The 23,284-nt window shown below is 50.9% G+C and overlaps 1 protein-coding gene and 1 long non-coding RNA gene across 7 annotated transcripts in view; one reads left to right on the top strand and one right to left on the bottom strand.

Moving 5' to 3' along the window:
- MAPKAP1 (MAPK associated protein 1) overlaps positions 1–13,712 on the top strand; it is a 232,540-nt gene extending 218,828 nt beyond the window's left edge. For 5 of the 6 annotated variants that reach the window (XM_057499032.1, XM_057499029.1, XM_057499026.1 and 2 more), the window contains 2 exons: positions 8,880–8,977; positions 13,193–13,712. In XM_057499032.1, the coding sequence (XP_057355015.1) occupies positions 8,880–8,977; positions 13,193–13,318 (224 nt within the window). In that variant the 3' untranslated portion in view covers positions 13,319–13,712. Of the gene's footprint in view, positions 1–8,741; positions 8,825–8,879; positions 8,978–13,192 lie in introns of those variants that run through there. The other variant, XM_057499030.1, reaches the window with a different exon arrangement.
- A 764-nt stretch (positions 13,713–14,476) lies between these two features.
- On the bottom strand, positions 14,477–19,845 carry LOC130683043 (uncharacterized). The gene is made up of 3 exons (XR_008996635.1): positions 19,793–19,845; positions 15,515–15,627; positions 14,477–14,597 (listed from the first exon to the last, which is right to left on the bottom strand). It is a non-coding gene; the product is annotated as an uncharacterized LOC130683043 (long non-coding RNA).
- Between the last annotated feature and the right edge of the window lie 3,439 nt (positions 19,846–23,284).

The following is a 23,284-nucleotide window of genomic DNA, read 5'->3' as shown; positions in this document are numbered from 1 at the left end:
TGAAAATGATAATATAGTAATTTATTTTCTTTATACTCCAATACAAGAGGAAAATTTGTAACATGGAATTTTAATGCTTAAAATAAAAAAAGTCTTTTTGCAGAAAGGTCACCCTAGCTGTCTGCTCTAAGGATTCTGGATAGATGAGGGATGTGTTATAATTTAGCCTCCCAAGAGGCTTGCAAACTCAAGCTAGTCAAACTGAGGAGGAAATTTTCAGATAGACAACTTGTTTCTTGCTTATCTGCCTCTCTAAAAGCTAAGGAATAAAGCTCAGCCACTATTTGGTTACTGAAATAAGCCATACGATACTTTGTTAGAACAACTTGCATGTAAATTGAAGCATCAAAAGATTCCATAGATCATTGTTCTTAATTCATTTCCTGAAGTACCTTTCCTGAATTAAGCCTTTCTGCTCTATAGGGGAGTAGAATACTTGTTGCAAGGAAAGGCACTTGTGTAATTGTTTGAATTGCAAACTGAACTAACCATTAATTTCATAGAACACTGTTTTTGCTTGAAAGGACTGACAAACTATGGTTATTCAAGCCTGAGTATTCAGCAGACTTTTTCTTGAAAATGAAGGATGTGAGCCTGTTACTTCAAGGAAATAAGTGGTAGTATTTGATGCCAATGACTAAATTCAAGCTTTCAGGTAACAATTAGAATTTTGAAAAACTTGTATCCATCCCCATGAGCTTAGCCTCTCATTGCTTAAAGACTTTTCTAGTGAGATCAGTGGTGATATTCATGAATGTGATGTTTCTGCTATCATAAAATGAAATGTGTCAACATTCGGAAGACCTGCATAACTCAGTGAGCCAGTATTTTCCAGACTATTCCAAGATGTTACAAAATCATGCAGGAGTCAAAGATTCATTCAAAGTGCCAGACAGACCAATGGTAATGGTTTTAATGTTAACAGAATAAACAAGCTAATTAATGTGGTTTTTAGATTCTACATTGCAACTGATCTTTAAGAAACTACCACGTATCAAGTTTGGTATAGCACCAAAGAAGAATATTTGCAAAGTAGAATATTAAAATACACCCCTCTTTTCCAAAAGCTTACCTGTCTGAGGCTGGCTTTTCTTCATATGCTTCTACTAAAATAGTATATCACAACAGATCAAATGCAGAAGCAGATAGGATAATCCAGCTGTTCTCTGTTAAATATTAAAAAGATCTCAAAAATATAAATTAATGCCACTCCTCTCATTAAACTGTTTTGGGGAAATATAAGGGGTTTTCCATTTTTTTAATACATAGTTTATATTATAATGGATTTATTATTTTTAATGAGTTAGTATCTTTTTAATGTCTTTTAATTTTTAATACAAAAAAATACTGATATAATTCACATAAACAAAAGCTATTTGGGCTCCTCAATAATGTGCGTGAGCGTAAGGGATTCTGTAACCTGCTGTTGGAGAACTATCAATCAAGAATCTTGAAAATTATTTTCAGAAGCTTGGGCTTTATTCTGAAGACAATAGGAAAAAAGCACCGAGAGTTTTAAGTAGGTGAGTGATGTGGCCAGATGTGTGTTATAAAAAGATGATTTCTGTGGGTAGGTGTTTGGCTCTGAAGAAGATACCATCAAAAGTAGGAAAACTAGAGAGGAGGCAACAGGCGCTCAGGAACTAGGTGAGGGCTGTGGTCTCAGGGCGGGAATGGATGGAGGTGAATTTGTGAAAACTACTTAGGAGACCAAATGGCTGGAACTTGGTGAGTAGGGAGGCCTCCAACTGAGCTAACAGTGCTTTTGATTTAAGGGGAAACGTTGACGTCGATTCTGGCCATGCACTGTGGGGCCATACGAAGATGACAGCTATACTCACGGGTTGGCCCTGAAACTCTAGAGAAGGCTCTAGGCCCGATTTCTGCTTTGGGGTCATCAACATTGAATAGTAATTAAATCTAAGGGCAAACCTGACAGGAGAAATGCAGAGGTAGAAGGGATGAGGGTCAAAGATAGGACATGGAGAGAAACTGTCATTTAAGGGACAGATGAAGGACAAGAAGTCACAAAGGAGACATGAGAAACAGATTGACTAGAGAAGCCTCCTGAAGAATCAGGTGGCTGTGCCTCCAGGAAACCCAGGGAAGAGAGGAGTTCAGGTTGAAGTACCAGATTAGCTGAGAAGCCAAGCAAAATAAAAATGAGAAGTATCTACTGGCGATCTCAGCATAGAGGTCGAAGTGACCTTAGCAAGAGTGTTTTCAATCAATTAGATAGAGGAAGGAGGGAAATCACATTGCCATGGGAGTTTTTATAATCAGAGAGCCTTAATTATGTTTATAGGAAGGAGCCAAAGAGTGGAGAGAGAGAGAGAGGGTCTGAAAGATGAAGGTGAAGTGTAAACGGGTCAGACTCGGGCCCGCTCCAGAGGTCCCAGAGGTCACTGCCGCTCACGGGGCCTCCCCCGTTACGGGGTGCTCTGGAAGAAGCACCAGCCTTCACCGGTTGAGTTACCCAGAGCTGAAGCCTCCACAGGCTTGGAAATGCTGCTGCTGTGGAGAACTTATCCAGAAGGAGTTTTCACCCAGAGACCTGAGTATCCCAGCCTAGTCTTTCCCCCAGGGCCTACAGGAAGGCATGACTTTGCCTAAAAGAATATGTGTTCCCATCTGTTTCCTCCAGGAAATTCAATGAGAAAGATCAGATCCTGGAAACCCAGTTTTAAAAAGTATCCATGCCGCAGCAGCTGTTACATAAATGAATGTTTTCCCTCTTGGATTGAGTCCACAATGGCAGGGAGAATGAATTTTGGCTACACTGCTTCATTTGCAGAGAGGCCCTTTGGAATTTTAAAGATAGCAAAGGCTTGGGGTCCCGCCCTGTGGATTTTGAATGCTATTTCTGCTTCTTAGGTATTGGACAATCTTGGGCAGATTACTAATGGTAATTTAGTTAAAACTCAGTATCCTCAGAAACCAAACAACCCAATTCAAAAGTGGGCTAAGGACTAGAACAGACATTTCTCCAAAGAAGATAGACAAATGACCAATAAGCACATGAAAAGATATACAACGTCATTAGTCATTAGGGAAATGCAAATCAAAACCACACTGAGATACTACTTCATTCCTATTAGGATGGCAATTATTAACAAAAAAAGAAAGGGAAAAAAGTGTGGTGAGGATGTAGAGAAATTAGAACCCTTGTGCATCATTGCTGATGGGAATGTGAAATGGTGCAGCCCGTGCAAAAAACATTTTGGCTCAAAAGGTAAAACATGGAGTTACCGTATGGTCCACCAGTGCAGAGACTCAAACAGATACTTGAACGTCAGTGTTCACAGCAACATTGTTCACAACAGCCAAAAGGTAGAAACAAGTCAGATGTCCACACACAGGTGACTGGATAAATGAAATGTGGTGTATACATACAGTGGAATATTATTCAGCCTTAAGAAGAATGAAATTCTGGTAACTTACAACATGGGTGAACCTTGAAAACTATGCTAAGTGAAAGCATATTTTCACTTATATTTTACACGTACGCTTTCATTCATCACCTGGAACAGGCGAGTTTATAGATACGACCAGGAGCAGGGAGAAGAGAGAGAAGGGAAGTTAGTGTTTAAGGAGCACAAAGTTTCTGGTTGGGATGATGAAAAAGTTCCGGAAATGGGTAGCGGTAATGGTTGCAGCACCTAATATCATTGAACTGTACGCTTAGAAATGGTTGAATGGTAAATTTTATGTATATTTTACCACAATTTTTAAAAGACCTGTTTCCTTCTCGGTAAAATTGCAATTCATGTCTCAAAAAAAGAATTTATGCCAATAAAAAGGAACTGAGAAGGAATCCAAATCTTCGGAGGCTTTCTCCATTGCCTTACTTATAATACTGACAATCTTCAGAGTAACTTAAATGCCCAACAGAGAGAGCATGAACCCTGACACGCGTCTACCTGCTGGAATAAACTGCAGCTGTGGGAAAAAAAATGGTTGTAGAGACTAGCAACAGGGGAAGGGTTGTGGTGAATGTTGAGTGAAAAGCAAGTGAGAATAACTAGAAATAAGATCGTGGATGTCCTTCTGCCAGGGTGTTGGTATTACCGGGATGGAGTGTGGAGGATTTTCCACTATCTTCTAAAATTTCTAGCGATTTAAAAATATGCTTTTTACCTTTTTAATTGAAAAGAACAAAAAGAAACTCACGTTTATCTTTGGCTTTCCTGGCAAAGGGCGGGGGCCGGGGAGGGGGGATAGCCACAGGTGGGCCGCAGGCCGCAGCTCTGAGCAGCAGCTGTCGGGCCGCCGTCAGCACTAGTGGACTGTTAGGAGAGAGCCTCCTTTCCAACAATGATCTCTGTTCCGTTGGCAGAGGAAATCTGGGAGCGCTTCCGCTTCCCGGGAGTGTAGGAGCCGCCGCTGCTTCGGCTTGCATTGTCCCATCCGAGGATGACGGCTGCGCTCTTGGAACTGACCAGAGGAACCTGTTTTTTCAGCGCAGCGTCTTGTTTAAGTTAGAACTCATAATGCAAAAGATAAATTATAGCACGGAAGCTCAAACATCTCCACTTCTGACATTTGTGCTGCTCATTAGTTTCTGCTCAGTGTAACGTTCCATCTTCTCTGTTTTACTTTGAAAAATATATATACATAAACGTGAATATAGTTTTACATATCCAGATTTCCATTTCAGTATTCAGAAGCACATATATAGTTTCAGTGTCTGCCCTGAGCATGTGACCAGTGCTGAGACCCCCACATTTTGTACCCCCATTGTATTGCATTTCATTCCTCCAGTGCTGTAAAAGCAAGTCTGCTCAAAGAAGGCCCAGTTAAAAACAAGATCTTCAAAATAATGAGGATTTTATCTTCAAATATCAGTTCCATTGCACTTGTAAAAATGATCACCCTTGAGCCCTGCTCTATCCAGGCACAATGTGAGACGCTGGACAGATGGCGCCTTATCAGGGTCCCAGCACTAGGACGCGGCGGAGCAGGGATTCCATCCCGAGCCTCTGACTGCAGAGCTTCACGCTTTTACCCCTGCATCCCAGGCTCTTGTCATGCCTTAATTTCCAAACAGAATTTAACAGTCCAAACAAAACAATTTGAACTCATTGGACTATTCGACATTGTCATATCCTACTAAAGTGTAACTTTCTCTCAGCTGAAGTTTTTGCAAAGACAGTTTGCCCTGTGGCTTGCCTCTCTCTATGAAAACTGCTGGTGGTCTTCAGTTTTCAAAGGTAACCTGACTGCCTCGACTCCAACGCCCCAGGCAGACACCCTACAGACTTCAGCTGGGGGGTCATTTGACCCCTCTACCTCTCTTACCTGAGCCTTAAGGTGCCTGGGGCTGATAAAGTGTTTGATAACAGACTTTTTATTCTGTTCAATAGTGATGAAATGCCAGTGATTGCTTCTTCCCAGACGCCTCTGATTTTTCCCTGTAACATAAATTACTCATGTTAATTGATAGATCTGTTTCCAGCAGGAGGTCAATTAACTTGTTTCACTTTAATATATAGGTTTTGGACTGGGTGAAATTATATAAGTGTGAATTCTGCTTTATTAACTGTTACTCTATTATAAAAGAGTCCCCAAGTCCTGCCAATGTCACCTCTATAGTTCTCAAGTCAGTCCCTTTCCCATAATCCTTTGCCCCTCTCCAGCTCAAAACCACGTATACTTCTACCCCGATGACTGTGGCAACTGGTCTCCTTGCCTCCAGGCCCTGGGAGCCAGGGTGAGTACCCCCAAAATGTGACCATTTACTTCACTGCCCAGCTTCCAACCCACTAGCAGCTCCCTCAGCTGGTGAACCCAGCACTCCCAGCCCTTGACCTGCTCCGTGTCACTCCCTGCCCACTTGTCTGCTCAGAGGCCCCCAGAAACATGCCGCCCCTTGTCCCTGTACATTGTCCGTGCCTTGTCCTGACCCTGTTGCATCCTTCTCCACCCCCACCGTTACCGCTGGCCCCTCCAACACTGCCCAGAGTCTGCTCCTGTTCCCTGTGCTCCTGACACACTCGTCATACTTGTGTTGCTGTTCGTTTCTCTGCACCTCTCCCCGCCTGTGCCTCTGGCAGGGCCTGAACTGAGTACATCTGCCCTGCTGGCCATCAGGCAAATCAGAGGGGCCCCTGAGTGCGAGGGAAATCCTCAGGGCAAACCTCCCTCTGGAGTGAGTGGAGCCCTTGCTGTGGTGAAAAGCCTGGCGGCAGCGCCCACCTCACCTCATGCCCTTGAGCTTGCCCTCCAGGGGCCTCCTGCAGGGTAGGGGGGGGCGGGCGGTATCTGCCGTGCCGTCCAGTGACACCCTGCCCCATTATTAACATCGGTGGCTGTGCCGCAGCACAGAAGGGCTGGCTGGTTGAAATGGAGACCCAGGTTCTCCAGATAACATTCTCCCCTCTTCTTGGTGGTGTGAGTGCTTGCACTGCAGGGACACCTCAGAGGCTTCGGAGAGACAGTGAGGAGGGGGCCTCTTCATCATTCCAGGCCATTTCACTCTTCCCCCGGGGCTCTAGAATGGACGCTGGGGACAGGCCAAGGTTGCACGCAGCCCCCTTGCCCAGCAAAATACAGAAGGTGCTGCGTCTGTGGTCACCCAGCCCATATATGCCGCCTTTCAGCAACCGGACTGGGACGATTTCTTCTGTTTCTCCATGTGACTGCTGTGCGGATAAACTGCAGGCCCCTGTCTGTGAGCCGCAGCCGGTGCGTCCCGCCGGCAGAGCGGTCCCAAGGGGACAGTGTCGAGGCTTCCTTCCAGAGGCTCCCAGGCCTGTGCAAACTGCATGTCACTTATGCCGTGTACAGACTTGGATCTACCTAAAGAGTGCAGGAAGATTTTTAATGGTGTCTCGTTATCCCGGCAAAACATACTCTGGCATCTTGAGGTTTGGTTTGGTTTTGTCAGTGACAAGTAGGAGCAGGTGGTGTAGACAGTCTGTGAGATCACTTATCAGAGTGGTCGGTGAACCCTGAAGCTTCAGGTCTACAGGCCTCCCTAAGACCTTCTGGTCCTCTTAGCCCCAGGCCCTGGTGTCTGTGTCTGTGTCGGCCAGGTGTCAGCAGGAAGGCCTCCTGGAGGGGTGTCTCTGCTTGTCCTTCACAGCCCTGTGACCTCCATAAATGGCTCCGCTTGGTCACAGCGTGGCCGGCAGAGATGTCCGCATCGTCTTCCACACAGTAACGTCGCCAGCAAGGCCATTGTTCGAAGACGGATCCTGTGACGGTAACAGGATACACACACGTGCACCTGGCTACAGTACAGCTCATTACGTGAGATGCACAGAAACAAGTAATTTATGTATTAATGAAATGATTAACTCCCGGTTAAGAATCCTAACATTTTAGTACCACGATTTAGAAACAGGCTCAATTTGTCAAGCGACTCAAAGTGAGGTTTTTCAGAAATTATTAGCTAATTTTTTAAATATAGAATTTATAGTCACAATTAGTATATCATAATGATGTTTCCAGGATAAAATATCAGCAGCTCAACTTTTCTGGCCACAAATGTACAACATATATCAGTTTATTTTTGGAGATTCTGAAGAATTAGCTACTGTAAATAAAGTCCCCAAGAAGATTTCTCCGGGAAAGAGGTGAACTTACAGTAATATGGGTGATATATTACTAATTAATAACTATGACCAGCCACCGCTTCGATTAAAAGGACCACGGTTGAGAAGGCCTGTTAGAAGGGATACGCTGCATTTTACTCTCACGAGCACTGAGGTCTCCTGAGCCGGCACGGGATGCAGCTGGGGCTGTGCAGGACGCCTCTGCTGGGGATGCCACCAGCTGCTCCTTTGTCTGGGAGCGTTTGCTGAGCACTGGCTACACCGCCTTGGTTGCCAGTAACAGAAACAACTTCAGAATAGCTTCAGGAGAATCAGGACTCTCTTGGAGAGCCACAGGGTCTCCAGGAGCCCGAAGACAGCGTGTGCCAGGGGAGCTTCAGGCGGGACTGCCGCGGGTCAGAGGAGGGACTCTGGCATGTCTGGCCCAGAGACAGGCCCAGGGAGTGCAGACGTGGTTGCAGGCGCCACCGTAGGGGAAGCGGGCTTCCCTGCCTAGAAGCGTAGCTGCGAAGACTTGTGGCACCAGCTGAGCCGAGTCACTCAGGATTGGCGGGTCTTTCCCAGAGGGGGCAGTGGGCCTGGGCAGGTGGGCGTGTGCAGTGCCGTGGGCCAGCCTGTAGTGTGGGAGGGCAGTGAGTGAGATGAGCCTAAATCGGAGGCAACCCCGGTAATGACAGGGTTACTGTGAGGGTGGGAGGAGTGTGTGGGGCTAGGAGAGTGTGGTGTGTGCGGGGGACCTGACCCCCTGCAGCCGGGCTGCCTGGCAAGGCAGCAGCTCTCCGTGGTCGTCCGCAGCGCAGCCCGCCTGCCGGCTCGTCCATCCATCCTCCCGGGGTAGGAATGACGAGAGGCCCCGGGAGCATCTTCTGCCCAGGGTCACCAGACCAGGACTCGCGCTGCCGCCAGCAGCCAGGGCTGTGACGAAGCCTCCGAATGGCATTGCCATCAGCCGCTCTCCTTCCCTGTTACTCATTTGTTAGACTTTTAACACAGTTACTTTATTTTTAGAGTAATAATTTAGAGTGAATCGGCCTTCTACCTTAAAAATACTACCTTTTCCATGTAATTATTGTGTAGACGTAGTTCCATAAAGCCTGCCTGATGTGGCCTTCACCTGAACACGCTCCGGAGTGGAATGGGACCTAACTAGCCTTTTTTTCTTTCTTTTTTATTGTTTCTCCTGAGCCTGTGTTGAGAAAAATGAACTCCTGGAAAGACTAGCTGCCACATGGCATCTGCTTGCTCTCGCTTGAATTGGAGTGATAAGGGGAGAACACATGGGGGCCTCCCCTCAACACTGCCCCCCCCTCTCTCCCCACCCAGGTCACGCAATATTTAAACTCACGTATCTAAGCAATCACGACTATAAACACCTCTACTTTGAATCCGACGCTGCTACCGTCAATGAGATCGTGCTCAAGGTGAGTGTCCTCCTCAGCCCAGGCTCTGGGGTTGGTGGCCGCCCCCTGGGCGTTGGACGAGGCTCCGGGCCTGGTGTGGTGGGCTGCTTACAGGTCACCCAACTGGTGAGCACCTGCTCCCAGAGCCACACCACGGTCAACTCTTCTGCACCTGCTTCAGCCAAAGCATGACCCCCTCCGGCTTCCTCCCAGCCCCCGGTCATCCTGGTTCTTTGTGCATTTATTTATCTTTTTATGCACCATTTGTTTCCTTCCATCCACTGTCAGGAGCTCCTTGAGGCCTCTGGAACACACTGGGGAAGTCATTATTATTTGAAGACACCTTAATATACTTGATAATTTTAGCAGCCCGTACTAAACATACCAACTTTATGCTAGACTTGTATGTTACTGTGTCTCTGCAGCCCTCCCCAGGCACCTTCTGTGTGCTGGGCTGGGGCCTGGGATCCTGCAGTGCCAGACCCAGTCTCTGCCCTCAGCTTTTCCTCTGTCAGAGGAGGCAGACGTCAAACACTGAAATTACTAAGGGAGTGTTAAGACAATCACAAAGGTGCTGTGTAGGTATGTAAAGGGTAAAGGATAAACTAAGTGCTGGGCTTGGGGGGGCAGAGAGAGAGAGAGCTGTGCCCTGAAGGGTGGGTAAATGGCACTACTGTATCAGATGAGGAGAGGGAAATAACACCTCAGACAGGGAGCAGTCTGAAGGGGCGAGAGGCAGGGCGGGTACCATCCCAGGCCCATGTGGCTGGAACAGAGGGTGGCTGGAGGGGCCAGGCCACACAGAACCTCAGGAAGTGGGGGTCCGAGAAAAGCCCCCAGGGTCTCAGTTCGGGCAGTCTGGGGTAGGGCCTGCATTGTGTGTTTCTGAGAAGCTCCCACTTGCCACCCAGGCAGCTAGTTGGGCACCGCACTCGAGTGGCCTGGGACTGGTAGTTTTCAGGCTCTTAGAAATGGAGACCCCTTTCTTGCAGCCAAATGTCACATAGATTGACCAGACAGGAAAGCAGAGCCAGGACCAGGACTCGCAGAACCAGAACGTGACTCCCGATGGGCAGATTTCAGAAGCCGTGCCCTTAGCCCTCCAGTGTGTGTAGCCTTAAAGAGTTGAATGGGTGTTTCAATGAAACGGAACTGTTCTGCATGTCCTCATGGCGGCAAAAGATTTTCAGAAGTAATAGATGAGAATTACATGAATAAAGCCACTGGGAGGGCAGTTTGGGGCCGAGACAGAGTAGCGTGGCCAGTTGGGTGGAAGGTGGAGGGTTCAAGGACCACCACGGATCAGAGTCCCCTTGGACCAGGCAGTGGGGACAGAGTGGCTGCCGTGCTTAACACCAGCAAGCCAAGAGCGATGTGCTAGGTCATCACTGGAGGCAGCATGGGGCACCTGTGCAATGTTTGGGACCTGGGGAAAAAAAACAGTCCATTATCCCATCAGGGGCTGGGCTTTTTTTATAGCCAGCATTAAAATATTCAAGACTTGAGAAGGATCCTAGTAAAATTATAATCCTGTGTTTGACATCAAAATAATTTTCACAACAGCAGATTGATGACAGAAACATAGGTTTATGACCTCGGTGTGAGACTGTGGAAGAGCATGTGCAGAGAAATCATTTCACAGGACCAAATGCCTTCTCAAAGCAGATGCTTTTCTGCAAAATCCCTGAGGCCTGTCGCTTCCCCTAAAGTGTTTTCATATCAAATGTAGAAACACTCCCTCATGCACAAGGCTCCAGGAGAGTCACAGCATGCCTAGGCCTGATTTACTTAGAGAGCTAATGGTCATGATCCTGATGGAAGATTAAATTTCACTCTCCTATCTCTGATTTTTATAGCAATTTAAATACTTAACCTTATCTGCCATTCCCACAGTGTCTGTGAGTTTTGCACCAACCCCAAGTGACTTGAAGCCCCAGCCCTGTGTCCGGGAATTTGGCAGAAATGTTTCCATTGGAGGTTCTTCAAGGGTCAGTCTTAGCCTCAAATGATGCATGTATGGTTCCCGAATTCAGGAGTTTTACACAAAATAGGGGCTGTAGACTGAAACTGGAGGGAGGAAATAAGGGCAGAGGCTGATGTCAAAGAAGCCATTACAAGCAGGCAGCTCTCCACCAAGTGATTTTATCTCATCATGTTTTTCCCTGAGTAAAAATAGTAATGTCTCCCATTCATTTACCACTGGCTTGTATGCAAGGTGTTTTATGTCCACCATCTCATTTAATCTGCAGAGCTGCCCTGCAGAATGTAGATATTATTATCCCCATTGTATAGATGAGGAGATAGAGGCCCAAGGCCACAGAGCACGTAGGATGGAGCCTGAACTTGAACCTGGCCCTAAGGAGGTCCAGACCTACCCGTCCCCGCCCTGAGATGTAACTGAGCTAAGCCGTGTGTGGTCCTAATTCTTCAGGCTTTGGGAGGAATCTCAGAGGAATCATTGGTCTCTTCAAATTGGGTTCTTCTCATGATCGAGTGATGGAGGCGGTAGTTTTATTGACCATGAAAACTCCCTATATTTTTATGCCTTAAGCTGTAAAATGCATTGAGAGTGAAACACTCTATAGTACATAAAATTGTGCAAGTTTTAAGCCACAGCATATTAACCAGCTAATGGCAGACCAAAGGGCGTTTTTATCTTTTGATTATTACATTAATCTTCCATTAAAATTATCTATGTGATTATCACAATGCACTGAAGATAATAAATTTGGGAAATAGTTGGCTTGTTAAAGGATCATTTTTAAATGCTTTAGTCAAGTTACATGTGCCAAAAATACACTGAAAACACTAGGTTGGCTGAGTGTGTGAGCAATATAATCCAGAGATTGCTCTTATTAAGAATGATAAACTTCTTACTTCCATGCACTGTCTGTAGTGTCCCAAATTGTCCGCCGGCCCTGAGGTCCTATGATTTATTGCTCTCAGCTGGTGACTTGGCGAGGCAGTGGGCCAAGCGTGTCAGGCCTTCTGCACTCACACACCAGCCTTTAACGCCTGCTGCTGGCGACTATCAGAGCAGAAAGTTTGGAGGGGACAGTGTCAGCCTTGGCCCCTCACCACTTGCTCTGCTGGCCCCAGGGACCCCCAGCCTCTTTCTACGAGGCCTCCTGCTCGGCGCATGGGAAAGGTGGCCTTCAGAGTAGAATCAGTGGAGTAGTGGCTCATCTCTAGCCAAAGCGATTAGGTTTCTAGTCATAACTCACAGATACTTGCCTGGGCCTTGATGCTTCTCCCCTGCCCCCTGTACACCCAAATTCCTACTATCTCTCAAAGCCCAGCCTATTCCTTCCCTCTGCAAGCTTTCCCTGCACCCCCCCCCCAGTGCTCACCCCATCTTAGTGTCCTCCTCTGTCTGTGTCCCCTGGTCATGCTGTTGGGACACCCACTAGGCTGTGAGTTCCTTGGGACAGGGACCAAGTCTTACTTTTCCCTTGGTCCGTGAACCAAACATGCGGCCAGGCTCGGCCATGGTGGGTGCCCGGCGCCCAAGGTGCTAGTGACAATGACTGTGTGTGCAGCTCCCCCCCAGTGTGCAGTAGGTCCACGCGTCGGGATATGAAAAGAACCCAGGAGCTGGGCTCGGGGAGCGTGCGCAAGGCTCAGCACCTCCTGTCTGCACGGCAGCCAGGAGACAGCGGCTGTGCCCGCCCCGCCCCCTCCCAGCTCCGGCTTTGACCCTGACCCTGGTCAGCTTGGCCCTCTTCTCTGCGCCTCACTTCCCTTCTTGCCTGGTGAGCCCTTGCTGGTGGGGCTCGTGAGCAGCAGAGGAACACCCACAGCTGGAAGCCCTGTGGCTCCTGGTGGGAGGCCAAGTACAGCCTTGTTTCCCCTTGTTTTCCATCCCCACGGCGTTCTCATCTGAAAAAAGTAGCTCAGGGGAGTTGTGTGCAAGCCCAGGGCTGCACAGCAGGAAAAGAGCAGACCACGGATGCCCAGCCTCCCAGGGGGCAACACATGCTAAGGAGGGACTGTGACTCTGGAATCAGAAAAGCTCGACAGTGACTGGGGAAGGGCCCGCACCAGCTGCTTGCCTGCGCCAAGCCCCCCTTCTCCTGTCATAAGGTGGGCACCACGCCGGCCTGCTGTGGGATCTCTGGGCTGACGACTCCACATGACAGCGGCCCTAGCCCTGGTCACGACCCCTGCTTGTCTGTGCCCTGGGCAAGCAGCTTGGCCAGCCGGCCAGTGACTGGACTGTGTGCTCTTGCTTCCTAGGTCAACTACATCCTGGAGGCACGAGCAAGCACTGCCCGGGCTGACTATTTTGCTCAAAAACAAAGAAAACTGAACAGGCGTACAAGCTTCAGCTTCCAGAAGGAGAAGAAATCAGGGCAGCAATGACACTGGCCTCCAGCCTCAACCTGTTGCCATAACTCAGAGCCTGCCTGCCAGGCCAGGGGGCCCTAGAGCCCTCCCGGGTCCTGCAGTCCTCGGGGGGAGGCAGTCCCTGGCTCACGGGCACAGGGCTGGTGTGCTCTCAGGGGGAGGGGCCCCCTCAGAACAGAGTGGAGGACATTTCCATGGGACTGAAGCCTGAGAGGCAGTGGCTTTGATTAGCAGTGCGCAGGGGCCAGGGGACACCAAGGAGCCACGTGCTGCCCAGCCATCGTCTCCGCCCGACGGCCCTCCTGAGGATGTACATAGCCACGCCCAGACATTTCCTTGCAACTTGATCAAATTTCTTAAACAAAGAACAAAAATTTTTATCCTTTGAATAAAACAGGTGTACTCTTTATCATGGTTGATATGATGGACCATTCTTTGGGGCAGAGGATTGTTATGTTATTCTCTTTGAAATCTGTTCCCATATTGAACGGGCAGATTGAAAAGCTATGGCTCGATTTCTCAGAAGAAATGTTTAGGGCTTAGTCAATAGTTTTAACTATGCCATTTGTTTAAATGAGTGCATTGCTTTGAGGCCAGTATCTCACTAAAGTTAGGAAGGGGGGCCTAGCGATGTGTGGCCGAGGCAGCGCCACTCTCCCCGGGGACCGACCCAGCGCCTCTGATTTCAGAGAGGCCGGGAGCCTGTGCAGCCCGGGGGATGGCTGCTCCGCGGGCCCTGCTGAGCTCCCAGCCAGAAGCCGTCTTTTCCATTTCTTAAATAGCAAGTGTCCGTCGCAGCGAGTTAGCCCTGTGCGGGGGTCTCCTGCCTCTGGGAGAGCCCGCTGACTTGAAAGGGCCTCAGCCCCCTTCTCCCAGTCCAAGCAGTCAGGAAGCCCCAGCTTTCGCCCTATTGGGGAGGATGGCGAGCAGAGATGGGTGCCGAGGGGAGCTGCTCCCACTGGGTCCCACCTCTCGGTGGGGAGGCAGGGGTCCCGGCATCTGCTGACCCCACCCCTCCGGCCACACCAGATGCCTCTGCGGTCCTCGCACGCCTCCCAGGGTGACGTCCCTCCATGCTCTCCCCTGCCAGGGTCAGGGACCGGACGTTTCACTAAGGACTCCATTTCAAACGTTTTTGTAAGTTGTTGTACAGGAAGAGATGTGACAAAAACAGCATCTCAAAGTCAAGTGTATTTCTTTGCACAGGGGTCATTTTAATGAATTCCTCTTTCATTCTGATCTTTGTTCAGCCAAGAGAAGCATCCTTTTCTAATGTCTTCCATTCCTACCCACCCTAGAAACAAAAAAATATATAATTTGTAGCTTGCTATCTGTATTTAAATTTTTAGCAATTTTATACTTAGGTATCTTTGAGAATGTAAATGACTAATTTGGTCATTGTATCTTGTGACATAATATTAAAATGCTATTAAAATAAAAGTCATAGAAATACCGTCTTGCATGTAAGTTCTTGAAGCCTTGAGTACATTATCCCGAAGACGGTGATGACAGTGAGTCACTCTGGGTGGTCACATTTGCTGGTATTTGACGTGGCACTGAATGTCTGAAATGTACTGTGGGCCTCTCTACATACTGAGCAAGGCAGGGTGACCCTCTTCAAGGGTGACGTGAAATTGTCACCTTCTTCAAGTACAAAATCAACACCCTCCTCACATTGTGAAACACAGCACGCACGCGGTTTACACGAAACACGGACGTCCGCTTGAAGGAATAATTTGAGGGGAACCACCGCCCAGGTCAGCCAGACACCAAGGCTGCTTAAATCCAGGTTTCCCTCGGCCCTCTCCCACAGCCGAATGTGGATTATAGGATAAGAGCATGAGCCCCTTGGGGATGGGCTTTACCAAGCAGGGGCTCAGCACGCCGGAGCTAAACTGAAGTGGCCCCAAAGCCCCCGCTTCCGCTTCCCAGCAGCATCTCCTGACCCGGCTCCAGTGCCGCCCCTGCCTGACGTGATGACCTCACGCCCAGGGCTTTCCCGGGCCTGGGCAGCCTGGCAGGCCTGGGCCGTGGTCCCTGGAGCTCTGGCCTCCGCCAGCCACCCTGGAGCCTCAGGCCTGAGTTCCAGGCAGGCTGTAGGCCGGCCCTTGGCAAATGGGCATGAGCCCACGTACCTCCACAGCCAGCTGCTGGCTGGTCCTGTCGTTACCTCCATCCCAGACCTGAGGACTCGGGTTTGGAAGGTCTCACCTTCATCTGGGACTCGCCGTGACCGACACCACAGCCGTCTCAGCCCCTGGGCCCTGCCCTCCTCAGCTGGCGGCTGGGCTGCACACCACCTCCTGGGGCCTCGGGTTCCTCATCTGTAAGTGACAGTGCTGGGTCAGATGACCTCTGCAGACCTTCCCAGAGCCTCCTAAGTGCCCCAGGACCACAGTGAGCCCGACCTTCCTTGCAGTGGTTTGTTCGCCAAAACTTGAAGGAGCTTCTCTGCTTCCGTAGGAGAATTCTGAGCTGAGAGATCCTGTGAGGTCATTTAATCTGGCCTTCCCCGGGGGCAGCAAGTGCACACCCCCTCCCGGAGTCTGGAGCCTCTGCTTGCACACCTCTGGCAACGGGGCCCTCACTGCCGTTCAAGTCAGGGCTTCTCGGTGGCCCGTGTGGTCCCCCTCGGCTGACCTTAGCTGACGGCCTGCACCGTTGTCTCACGTGGGACCCCTCTTCCCACTCGCGGCAGCAGCTGCCTCCTAACACCTCTCCTACCTGGGCCCCAGGACCAGTGGCCCCAAGAAGGCCCGTCAGCCGTTTGGAGAGCATACTGACAGCCTCCTGAATCTTCATGGATTGAAAGGCTGGGAGATAATCCCCACCCGTTATGTCCCAGAAAACCTTCAGCCATTTCTTAGGGCCCCCCACTCTCAGGTCCGGGATTGCAAAACGTCGACGCCAGAGTGGGTGGCAGAACGTCAAGCTCAGCATCAAGACGCTCAGTGTGGTGAGACCAAGAGGGGGAAGTGACCCCCAAGCCACACCACAGTGGATGCCGTGGACCGGTGTCACCTGGAAGATGCCAGGCGGAGAATAGGGGAGGTCAGAGAGGAGCTAGGGGCAAAGGCGTGGGCCCTAGCGGCGTGGGCAGTGGCCGTGCCGGGCGGGCACCGTCCTGTCAGGCCCTCATCAGCCCTCCTGCAGCAGGACAGCTGTGGCTTCTTGGTGTAGCCCCACACACCGTGTACCTCCCCCTCGTGGGGCACGGAGCCACGGCCAGGGGCCCCCGGGGGAGAATAAAGCCCCCACCCCATGGGGACACCCCATGGTTTCACCACATCCCAGCACAGCACCCATAGCGGGACAAGGACGGAGGCTGCAGCGTGGGCTAAACTAGAGGCCCCAAGACTGGGTGGCCTGTGGAAGCAGAAAGAAGGGTTTTGTGCCTCCGAGTCAGCCCTACCTGGCTGCCTGCACCCCGCACCCCAGGGCCCGCATCAGCCTGAGGCCAGGGGTCCACTGGGGCAGTGAGGAGGAGCAGGAAGGGGGAAAGGGGAGAAAGCGGGGGCTTCCCACAGCTTGACGTCAGAGGCCTCAGGCTGCACCCTGGGGTCCAGTGCGGCTCCCACAACCTGGCCTGGGAGCTCCAGCCGCCCTGCCACCTTCCTGCCCCCGCACTGGGGAGAAGCAGTGGGATCCACCCCTGAGCTCCCTGTGGGGATCAGTTGGTCCGAGGTGCGGCTGGGCACCCCGAGAGTTGTGGCCCTGGTGTGCAGGCTCTAAACCCCAGCCCCTCTATTAACTGGCCACACAGCCTCTAGTAAGTGGTTGACTTCTCTGTGCCTCAGTGTCCTTGTCTGCAAAATAGAATGAAGATGCCAACCTCTCAAGGTTAGAATCAAGACTTAATGAGACAATATATGCATAGGGCCAGGTGCATAGACACTTGGTATCAGCTGCAGCGTGGCGCTAACGTCTGTCATCCCACTTACCCAGTTCCCTAGATGCCATGTTCTTAGTGGTGCCCTGCCTCTGAGGAGACCCTGGCTGTGCCTGAGCCGCCTCCCCCTTGAGTTCCAGGGCCAAGAGAAGCTGCCATGGCAGCTGCCAAGACCAGCTTCCTCAGTGCTTAGGAAGGCGGGCACACAGAAGCCAGGCCTCAGGAACTAACAGCTCTGGTTTGGGGGGGCCCTGCACTGTGGGCCTGCACCCAGTCCAAGTCCCAGAGCCACCTGCTGGGGCTCTACCCACCTGCCCTTCCTTGCCAGCTGATTTTGTAAACCACTCAGTGAGTGGCCCTCAAGAAAGCAGACGCGGGAGGCAGGTGGCTGTGTCTCTGTGCATCTGTCCTGATCGGTGTGTCCTCACATGAGCTACTTTACTTTGAGCCTCAGTTTCCTGTCTTTAAAATGGGGGCCCTAACAAGACCCTGGCTCCAGCTTTTTGACCCAGAAATCATGGGGTGGGAGGTTTCTGACCCAGCACTCCCCACCTACACGTGGTTTTCTCTGGCCTTGGAAATGTGAGCCAGAAATGCAGATTGTTTTAATGCAAATTTGCCAGCTCCATTCTAGTTTAGCCTCCGAAGGTCCACCCTAAGCGGCATCATCAGAGGTAAACTACATCACCTCCCTACCAGTTCCATCTCCTGTCCTCAGGGTGGAGAAAGCTCTGGAAACCAGGCCTGCCTGGTGTGTCACAGAGGACACTTGCTTCTGCAAACCATGTGCTTCAGTCTCCTGGTAAATTTCCTTTGTCCCCTTTCTTTTCCCCCATCTTCTCCTCTTAGACCGTGCTAATTAAATTGCACTTCTGCTGATGAATCTCTCCTCCTCCAGTCCCTATTTAGGTTTTCTTCTGTCGTCCATCAACAGAAATACTTCTGAGGGTACCAATCTAGTAGCAACAGACATTAAACAGTATTTGTGCAGACTTTTTTGTTTAAAAACACAAGAATGTGTTCTCTGACTTCTGTACATCATCAGTGTTGCTAAGACATAATATTAAAAGACCAAACATTGTCCAATATAAAAAAAAAAACCGGGGACCTACTGGGAAGGAGCGCCGTGCGGACTGGACGCGTTTACTGTCAGGAGGAGCCAGGCTGTGCAGCGGCAGGAAACAGCCCGGAGGCCTCAGCTGTTTAACACGGAGCTTACTTCTCTTCACACAAAGTCAGCCCGGGGTCCAGCCGTCCTCGGGCTTCCACAAAGGCCCAGGGAGCAGACAAAAGGGCGAGCGAACGAGCAGCAACAATGGAATAGTGTGGTTCAGAGGCGGCACATGCCACCACCCACTTCCACTCACATTTCACTGGCTAGAATCAGTCACCTGGGGACACCTACTTCAGGGAGACGGGTATGACTGCCCAAGGATTAAAAGTCAGCTATCTGGGCATTTTATTAAAAATAATAATAATAATAATAATAATAATAATGGAGAAATGTGGGATTCACATATAAATCAAGTATAAAAATCAAACAAATATTCATAATTGACCTGATTGTTTATAGTTCATGATGCGTGATCAAAACCGAAAGTCTCTGTGATGGCTGCCCTTGCACTGTTCACCATGTAAGACCTTGTTCACCATGTAAGAACTTCTTTGTTGTGCTTCAGAAGATTGGAGACTGTTGAGAATTAGGCTTGGGGTGGATTAATGATTGTGCATCGAGTCCCCTGTACAGAATTTTATTGTTGTTAACAACCATTTGATCAATAAATATGAGAGCTGCCCTCTCAAAAAAAAAAAAAAAGTCAGCTCTCTGGGGAACCTCATGATGTCTGCCTCCATGAGATGACACTGAGCTTCCCAAACATCACCATCCGCAGGCCACCCTGAGGTTGCACCTCGTCCATGATTTAATATCTCCCCTTAAATTGATTCAGGCTAATGTTGTTCTCTACCTTAAACTTCATGCCAAACAAGAACAACCATAAGTCACAGGTTTGGTGTCTGCATATTTTTCTGGTACACATCAAATACGTAACTGTTCGAATTGGAAGCATCCATCTGCGTAGCCCTGAAGTCACACCGCGTAAGGCCACGGTCACACCTGCCACGCTGGCAAACACAAGCTAACACCTTCTAGTCTTTTATCAGTGCCTGCCCCCTCCTCTTACTAGACTCTCAGCTGTTTTACTAACCATTTCCCCGGTCCATCCTGTTGCCCACTGCAGGCAAAGAGGAGCGAAGTCATCTCCTGAGGCCATACAGCTGGGAGATGGCGGCTCTCCGGCCGTCCCCCCGCTGGCCTCCATCCTGGCCTGGCCCAGATCCTCGGGGCTCCACCGGGAGGCCCCCGCGGCGTGGAAAGCAGCCAAGGAGAGGGAAAGGGTTAAGCCTGTCATGTTGTGTTCCCACCAAACACCTCTGCTTAAATGCAAAATCCCAACAGGGTGGTGTTTGCTATAAAAGCCCTGAGCGTGATTTGTGAAGTCTCCAAGCCCCGTAATCTCGTCAGTGTAATGGGATTATATTTCAAATCACCACAGCCTGTTCATTACCCATTTAAACTCCTCTGACAGAGGAAAACTTACATAAAACGTGCACGGCAGCCCTTGCCGACTTCCCCACTCTCCTTCCTGATTAGACAAACAGATGCTGAGGTCTGGAATGAAAAAATAATGTGCCCATTTATTCATTTTTCTGACAAGTCACAATAGATTTTTAACTGCCAATGAGTGACCTCCAGAGGTGCAGCGGCTGGGAGATGCCCGCCAGGCAGCAAGTGGTCATTCCCACCCGTACCAGCCCCCTGCCCCGGCTGGGGGTCCTCCCGGGGCCTGAGCTGGCTGCCCATCTGAGCCACTCCACACTCTCTGCCCTGCCCACGCTGCAGATGGGCCTCAGCTGCCACCGCTCGGTGCGGCCCAGGGGGCCTCGTCAAGGCCTGAGGTCACCAAGCCTCAGGTAGGAATCCCAGCCCTGCCCTTGTCCAGCCAGGTGACTGAGGACACCTTTAATCTCTCTGAGCCTCAGTTTCCCTGTCTGTAAAATAGAGACAATAAGAGCTCATTCAGTGGCCTGGCCTGGGCTAGCGCTACCCTCAACTCCCACTCCGGGTTTGCTGAGGTGCCTGCCCCAGCCAGCACCCCCGGGCCGGGGCAGAGAGGGACCAGCCTACCAAATGCCAGGGCCAGACCCTCCCTGACCATGGCCCCTTGGGTGAAACAGCTATGTGATGGGTGGGGTACTTGCTGGGTCACAGGGTCAGAGAGCTAGAGGATGGAGGAGCCACTCTGTGATGATGTGTGGAGCAGAGGTGACCTGGGGGAGGGACAGCTGGGCCAGGGACCCCAGCTTGCCTGCCCCAGGGGCCCCACTCTTAATTTAGAAGCAGGACTCTACTCCTGAAGATCCGTGACCCCTGAGCCTAGCAAGGTGGCCACGAGCCAGCAGACCTATGATAGCGAGCAGAAAGACAGTCTCCCCTTTCATCGGTCACTCAGGACTCCCGCCCTCTGCCAGGCACCCGAGAGCTCTGCGTCAGTGATCCCCAGATGACCTCATGTCTGGTCACATGATGCCCCCCTCCCCACCCTCCCATCCCTCCTTAAGACAGATCCCCTGACCCGGAGACAGGCAGGGAAGGGCCCTGGCATCAGATAAACAATGCACCCGAGCCCCGGGCTCAGCCCTGCAGCCAGCCCCCCACTGCAGGCTGAAGTCACAGCCAGTCATGTCTCCTCACGCCCTTCCCACCGCCCTTCTGGAAAGGACTCAGCCAGGTACTTCCTGAAGGCAAACCCCCCTACTGGGGGCAGGGGGCAGGTCTGAGTTATCTTTGGGTGCCCAGTACCCAGCCCAGGGCCGGCACGGGAGTGGTGGCAGCATAAACTGAGCCCTTCACCCCACAAGCTTCCCAGCGCTCTCTGGGCTGGGTCTGTTCCTGGTCCTCGGCTGCCTCAGGAACACAGACATGGTGGCCTCTGGGCCCCCTCACCTGACATGGAAGGCCAGCTTTGCCTGAGGGGCCTAGAGAGATGAGAGCCAGGAGCTGCAGTGGGGGAGGCAGAGAGGTGGTGGGGTTGCGGGGTGGTGATGCACAGGCCAGGGCTGGGACCCAGGGCAGCTGGGCTGCAGCCACAGGGAACCAGTGAGAGCTGGGCAGCCAGGTGGGTGAAGGGTCAAGTAGCCTCAAGACTGAGCTGAGAATCTACAGAAGGAATGAAAATCTGCCTCCCTGCTGTGTGAATCTCAGACTCATGAATCAACCTCTCTGAGCCATTTTCTCATCTGCACAACTGGAACAATATCCCACCTTCTTCATTGAGTTACATAAAGAGTGAATAAGATGTCACTGGGCCTGGTGCCCAGTAGGCAACCAGCAGGCAGCCATGGAGGAGACCAGGGTGCCCAGTCACATACTGGGAACACACGGCCAAGGCTCCCCCCCTCAGAAGGACCTTGGGCCTCAGGGGGCAGCCCCGACCCACCAGGGAATCACAAAGTCCAGCAGGGGGCCTGCCTCCAGGGGCCCCATGCCACCCTCCCCACACTGCCTGCCTCTGCTGACTAGCCTCTGACAGGGTTCACGTCTTTGTGCATTAACTATATGAATACGTAGGAAATACACTAAAGCTAATTCTTTTTTAAATGGTAAAATTTGTCTATATTATAGCATGCCAGCCCCCAGTTCCCTGAAAGCTAAAAATATTTTAATATCATATTTCCATGTAAATTTTAGTTTAGAATTTAATACCCTTTTAACATACATTAAATTTTTAGCATTCTTCAAGCCCTGACTCTTTTAAGGGCTTAGCTGATGTGCATTGGAGAAAAGGGTTGGAAGAGGCTATAAATTAGGAGAGAAAGTTCTAGAAGCAAAGTTATCCCAAATCTCTATGCAGACCTCATCTTGGAAGTAACTCCTCTGGAGAGCATCTGAGCCAAATCTTGGAGTCCTGGGGAGCTGTCAAAAGTTTCAGAGTCCTTACTGGCTGTGCCTGGTGGCTTCACTGAGGTACAGGCAGAGTCGCCACGGCAGACCAGTTCAGGGGAGCGAGGCTGGCCTGGGGGTCAGGAGCATAGGCGCTGCAGTCAGGCCAGGGTCAGGCCCTCATTCTGCCACTTGCCTGCAGGTGACCTTCCTAGCCCCCAACAGGGCCAAGGTCAGAGGTCATGCACAGGCCGTATCTGAGAAAATACACATGAAGGGGGAGATCAGCTCCACAGAGGAGGTGACCTCCATCGTGAGCTGGCTGGTTGCCCTTGCTGAAGGGGCAGGCTTGAGCGGGTCCTTGTGACGGCTCTGCGCCCCAGCTCCAGCTCCTGGAGGGAGACTGCAGTCACTCAGCAAGCAGGCCCCCGCACCCCAGGGTGTCTGCAAAGCCTGTGATTGGTTCCTGGGCTGTGGCCTCCCATTACTTCTCCTGCTGGGGCTACACCAAGGACAGCCAGGGGAAGGCTCTGAAGATGGCAGAGAAGTGGCTGCCTTTTGGGGGAGCGTGGGGCGGGGCTTCATGCCCCCCTAGGCTCCCGAGGCCTCACACTCTGTGTCCGGGCTGTGCTGACCCAGGCCCACCATCCCTGCCATGAGTCGCATGCCAGGGCTCTTGGGTGAATCCCTCCATATCTTCAATGGCCCATCTGTGAAATGGGGCCAGAAATAATACCTCCTATTATTTCTGGCCCCATGCACAGGGAGCACCTGGCAGTAGACGATACCAGTAACCTACGCCATGCATAGCGAAGGGCTCCTTTGGCCACCTGTTCAAGCAATCATTAGCCAGGATTAGAAATTTACAATGAGGAGCCTTGAAATCTTGTAAGATGTATGGCTTTGCCTTCTAATCACTTGCAGAGGCTGGTGCAATGCATTGATCCACAGTGACAGCCACAGTTGAGGCTCCTAACAGTGCCTGCAACTGCAGCAGCAGGCTTGTTACTTAGATTTACAAAGTGTCTCTGCCCTGCTGAGGAGAGGGCGTGGTGGCAGGGGCTGCTGCTGGCAGGGGATGCGTGGGGGACCAGGAGCCAGACAGGCATCCTCCGAAGGCCGTCCCGGAAGTGGCCCGAGTCCCTCCAGG

Source organism: Manis pentadactyla, chromosome 3 (assembly GCF_030020395.1).
Source record: "Manis pentadactyla isolate mManPen7 chromosome 3, mManPen7.hap1, whole genome shotgun sequence".
Lineage (NCBI taxonomy): Eukaryota > Metazoa > Chordata > Mammalia > Pholidota > Manidae > Manis > Manis pentadactyla.
This window is presented reverse-complemented; position numbering and strand designations above follow the sequence as displayed.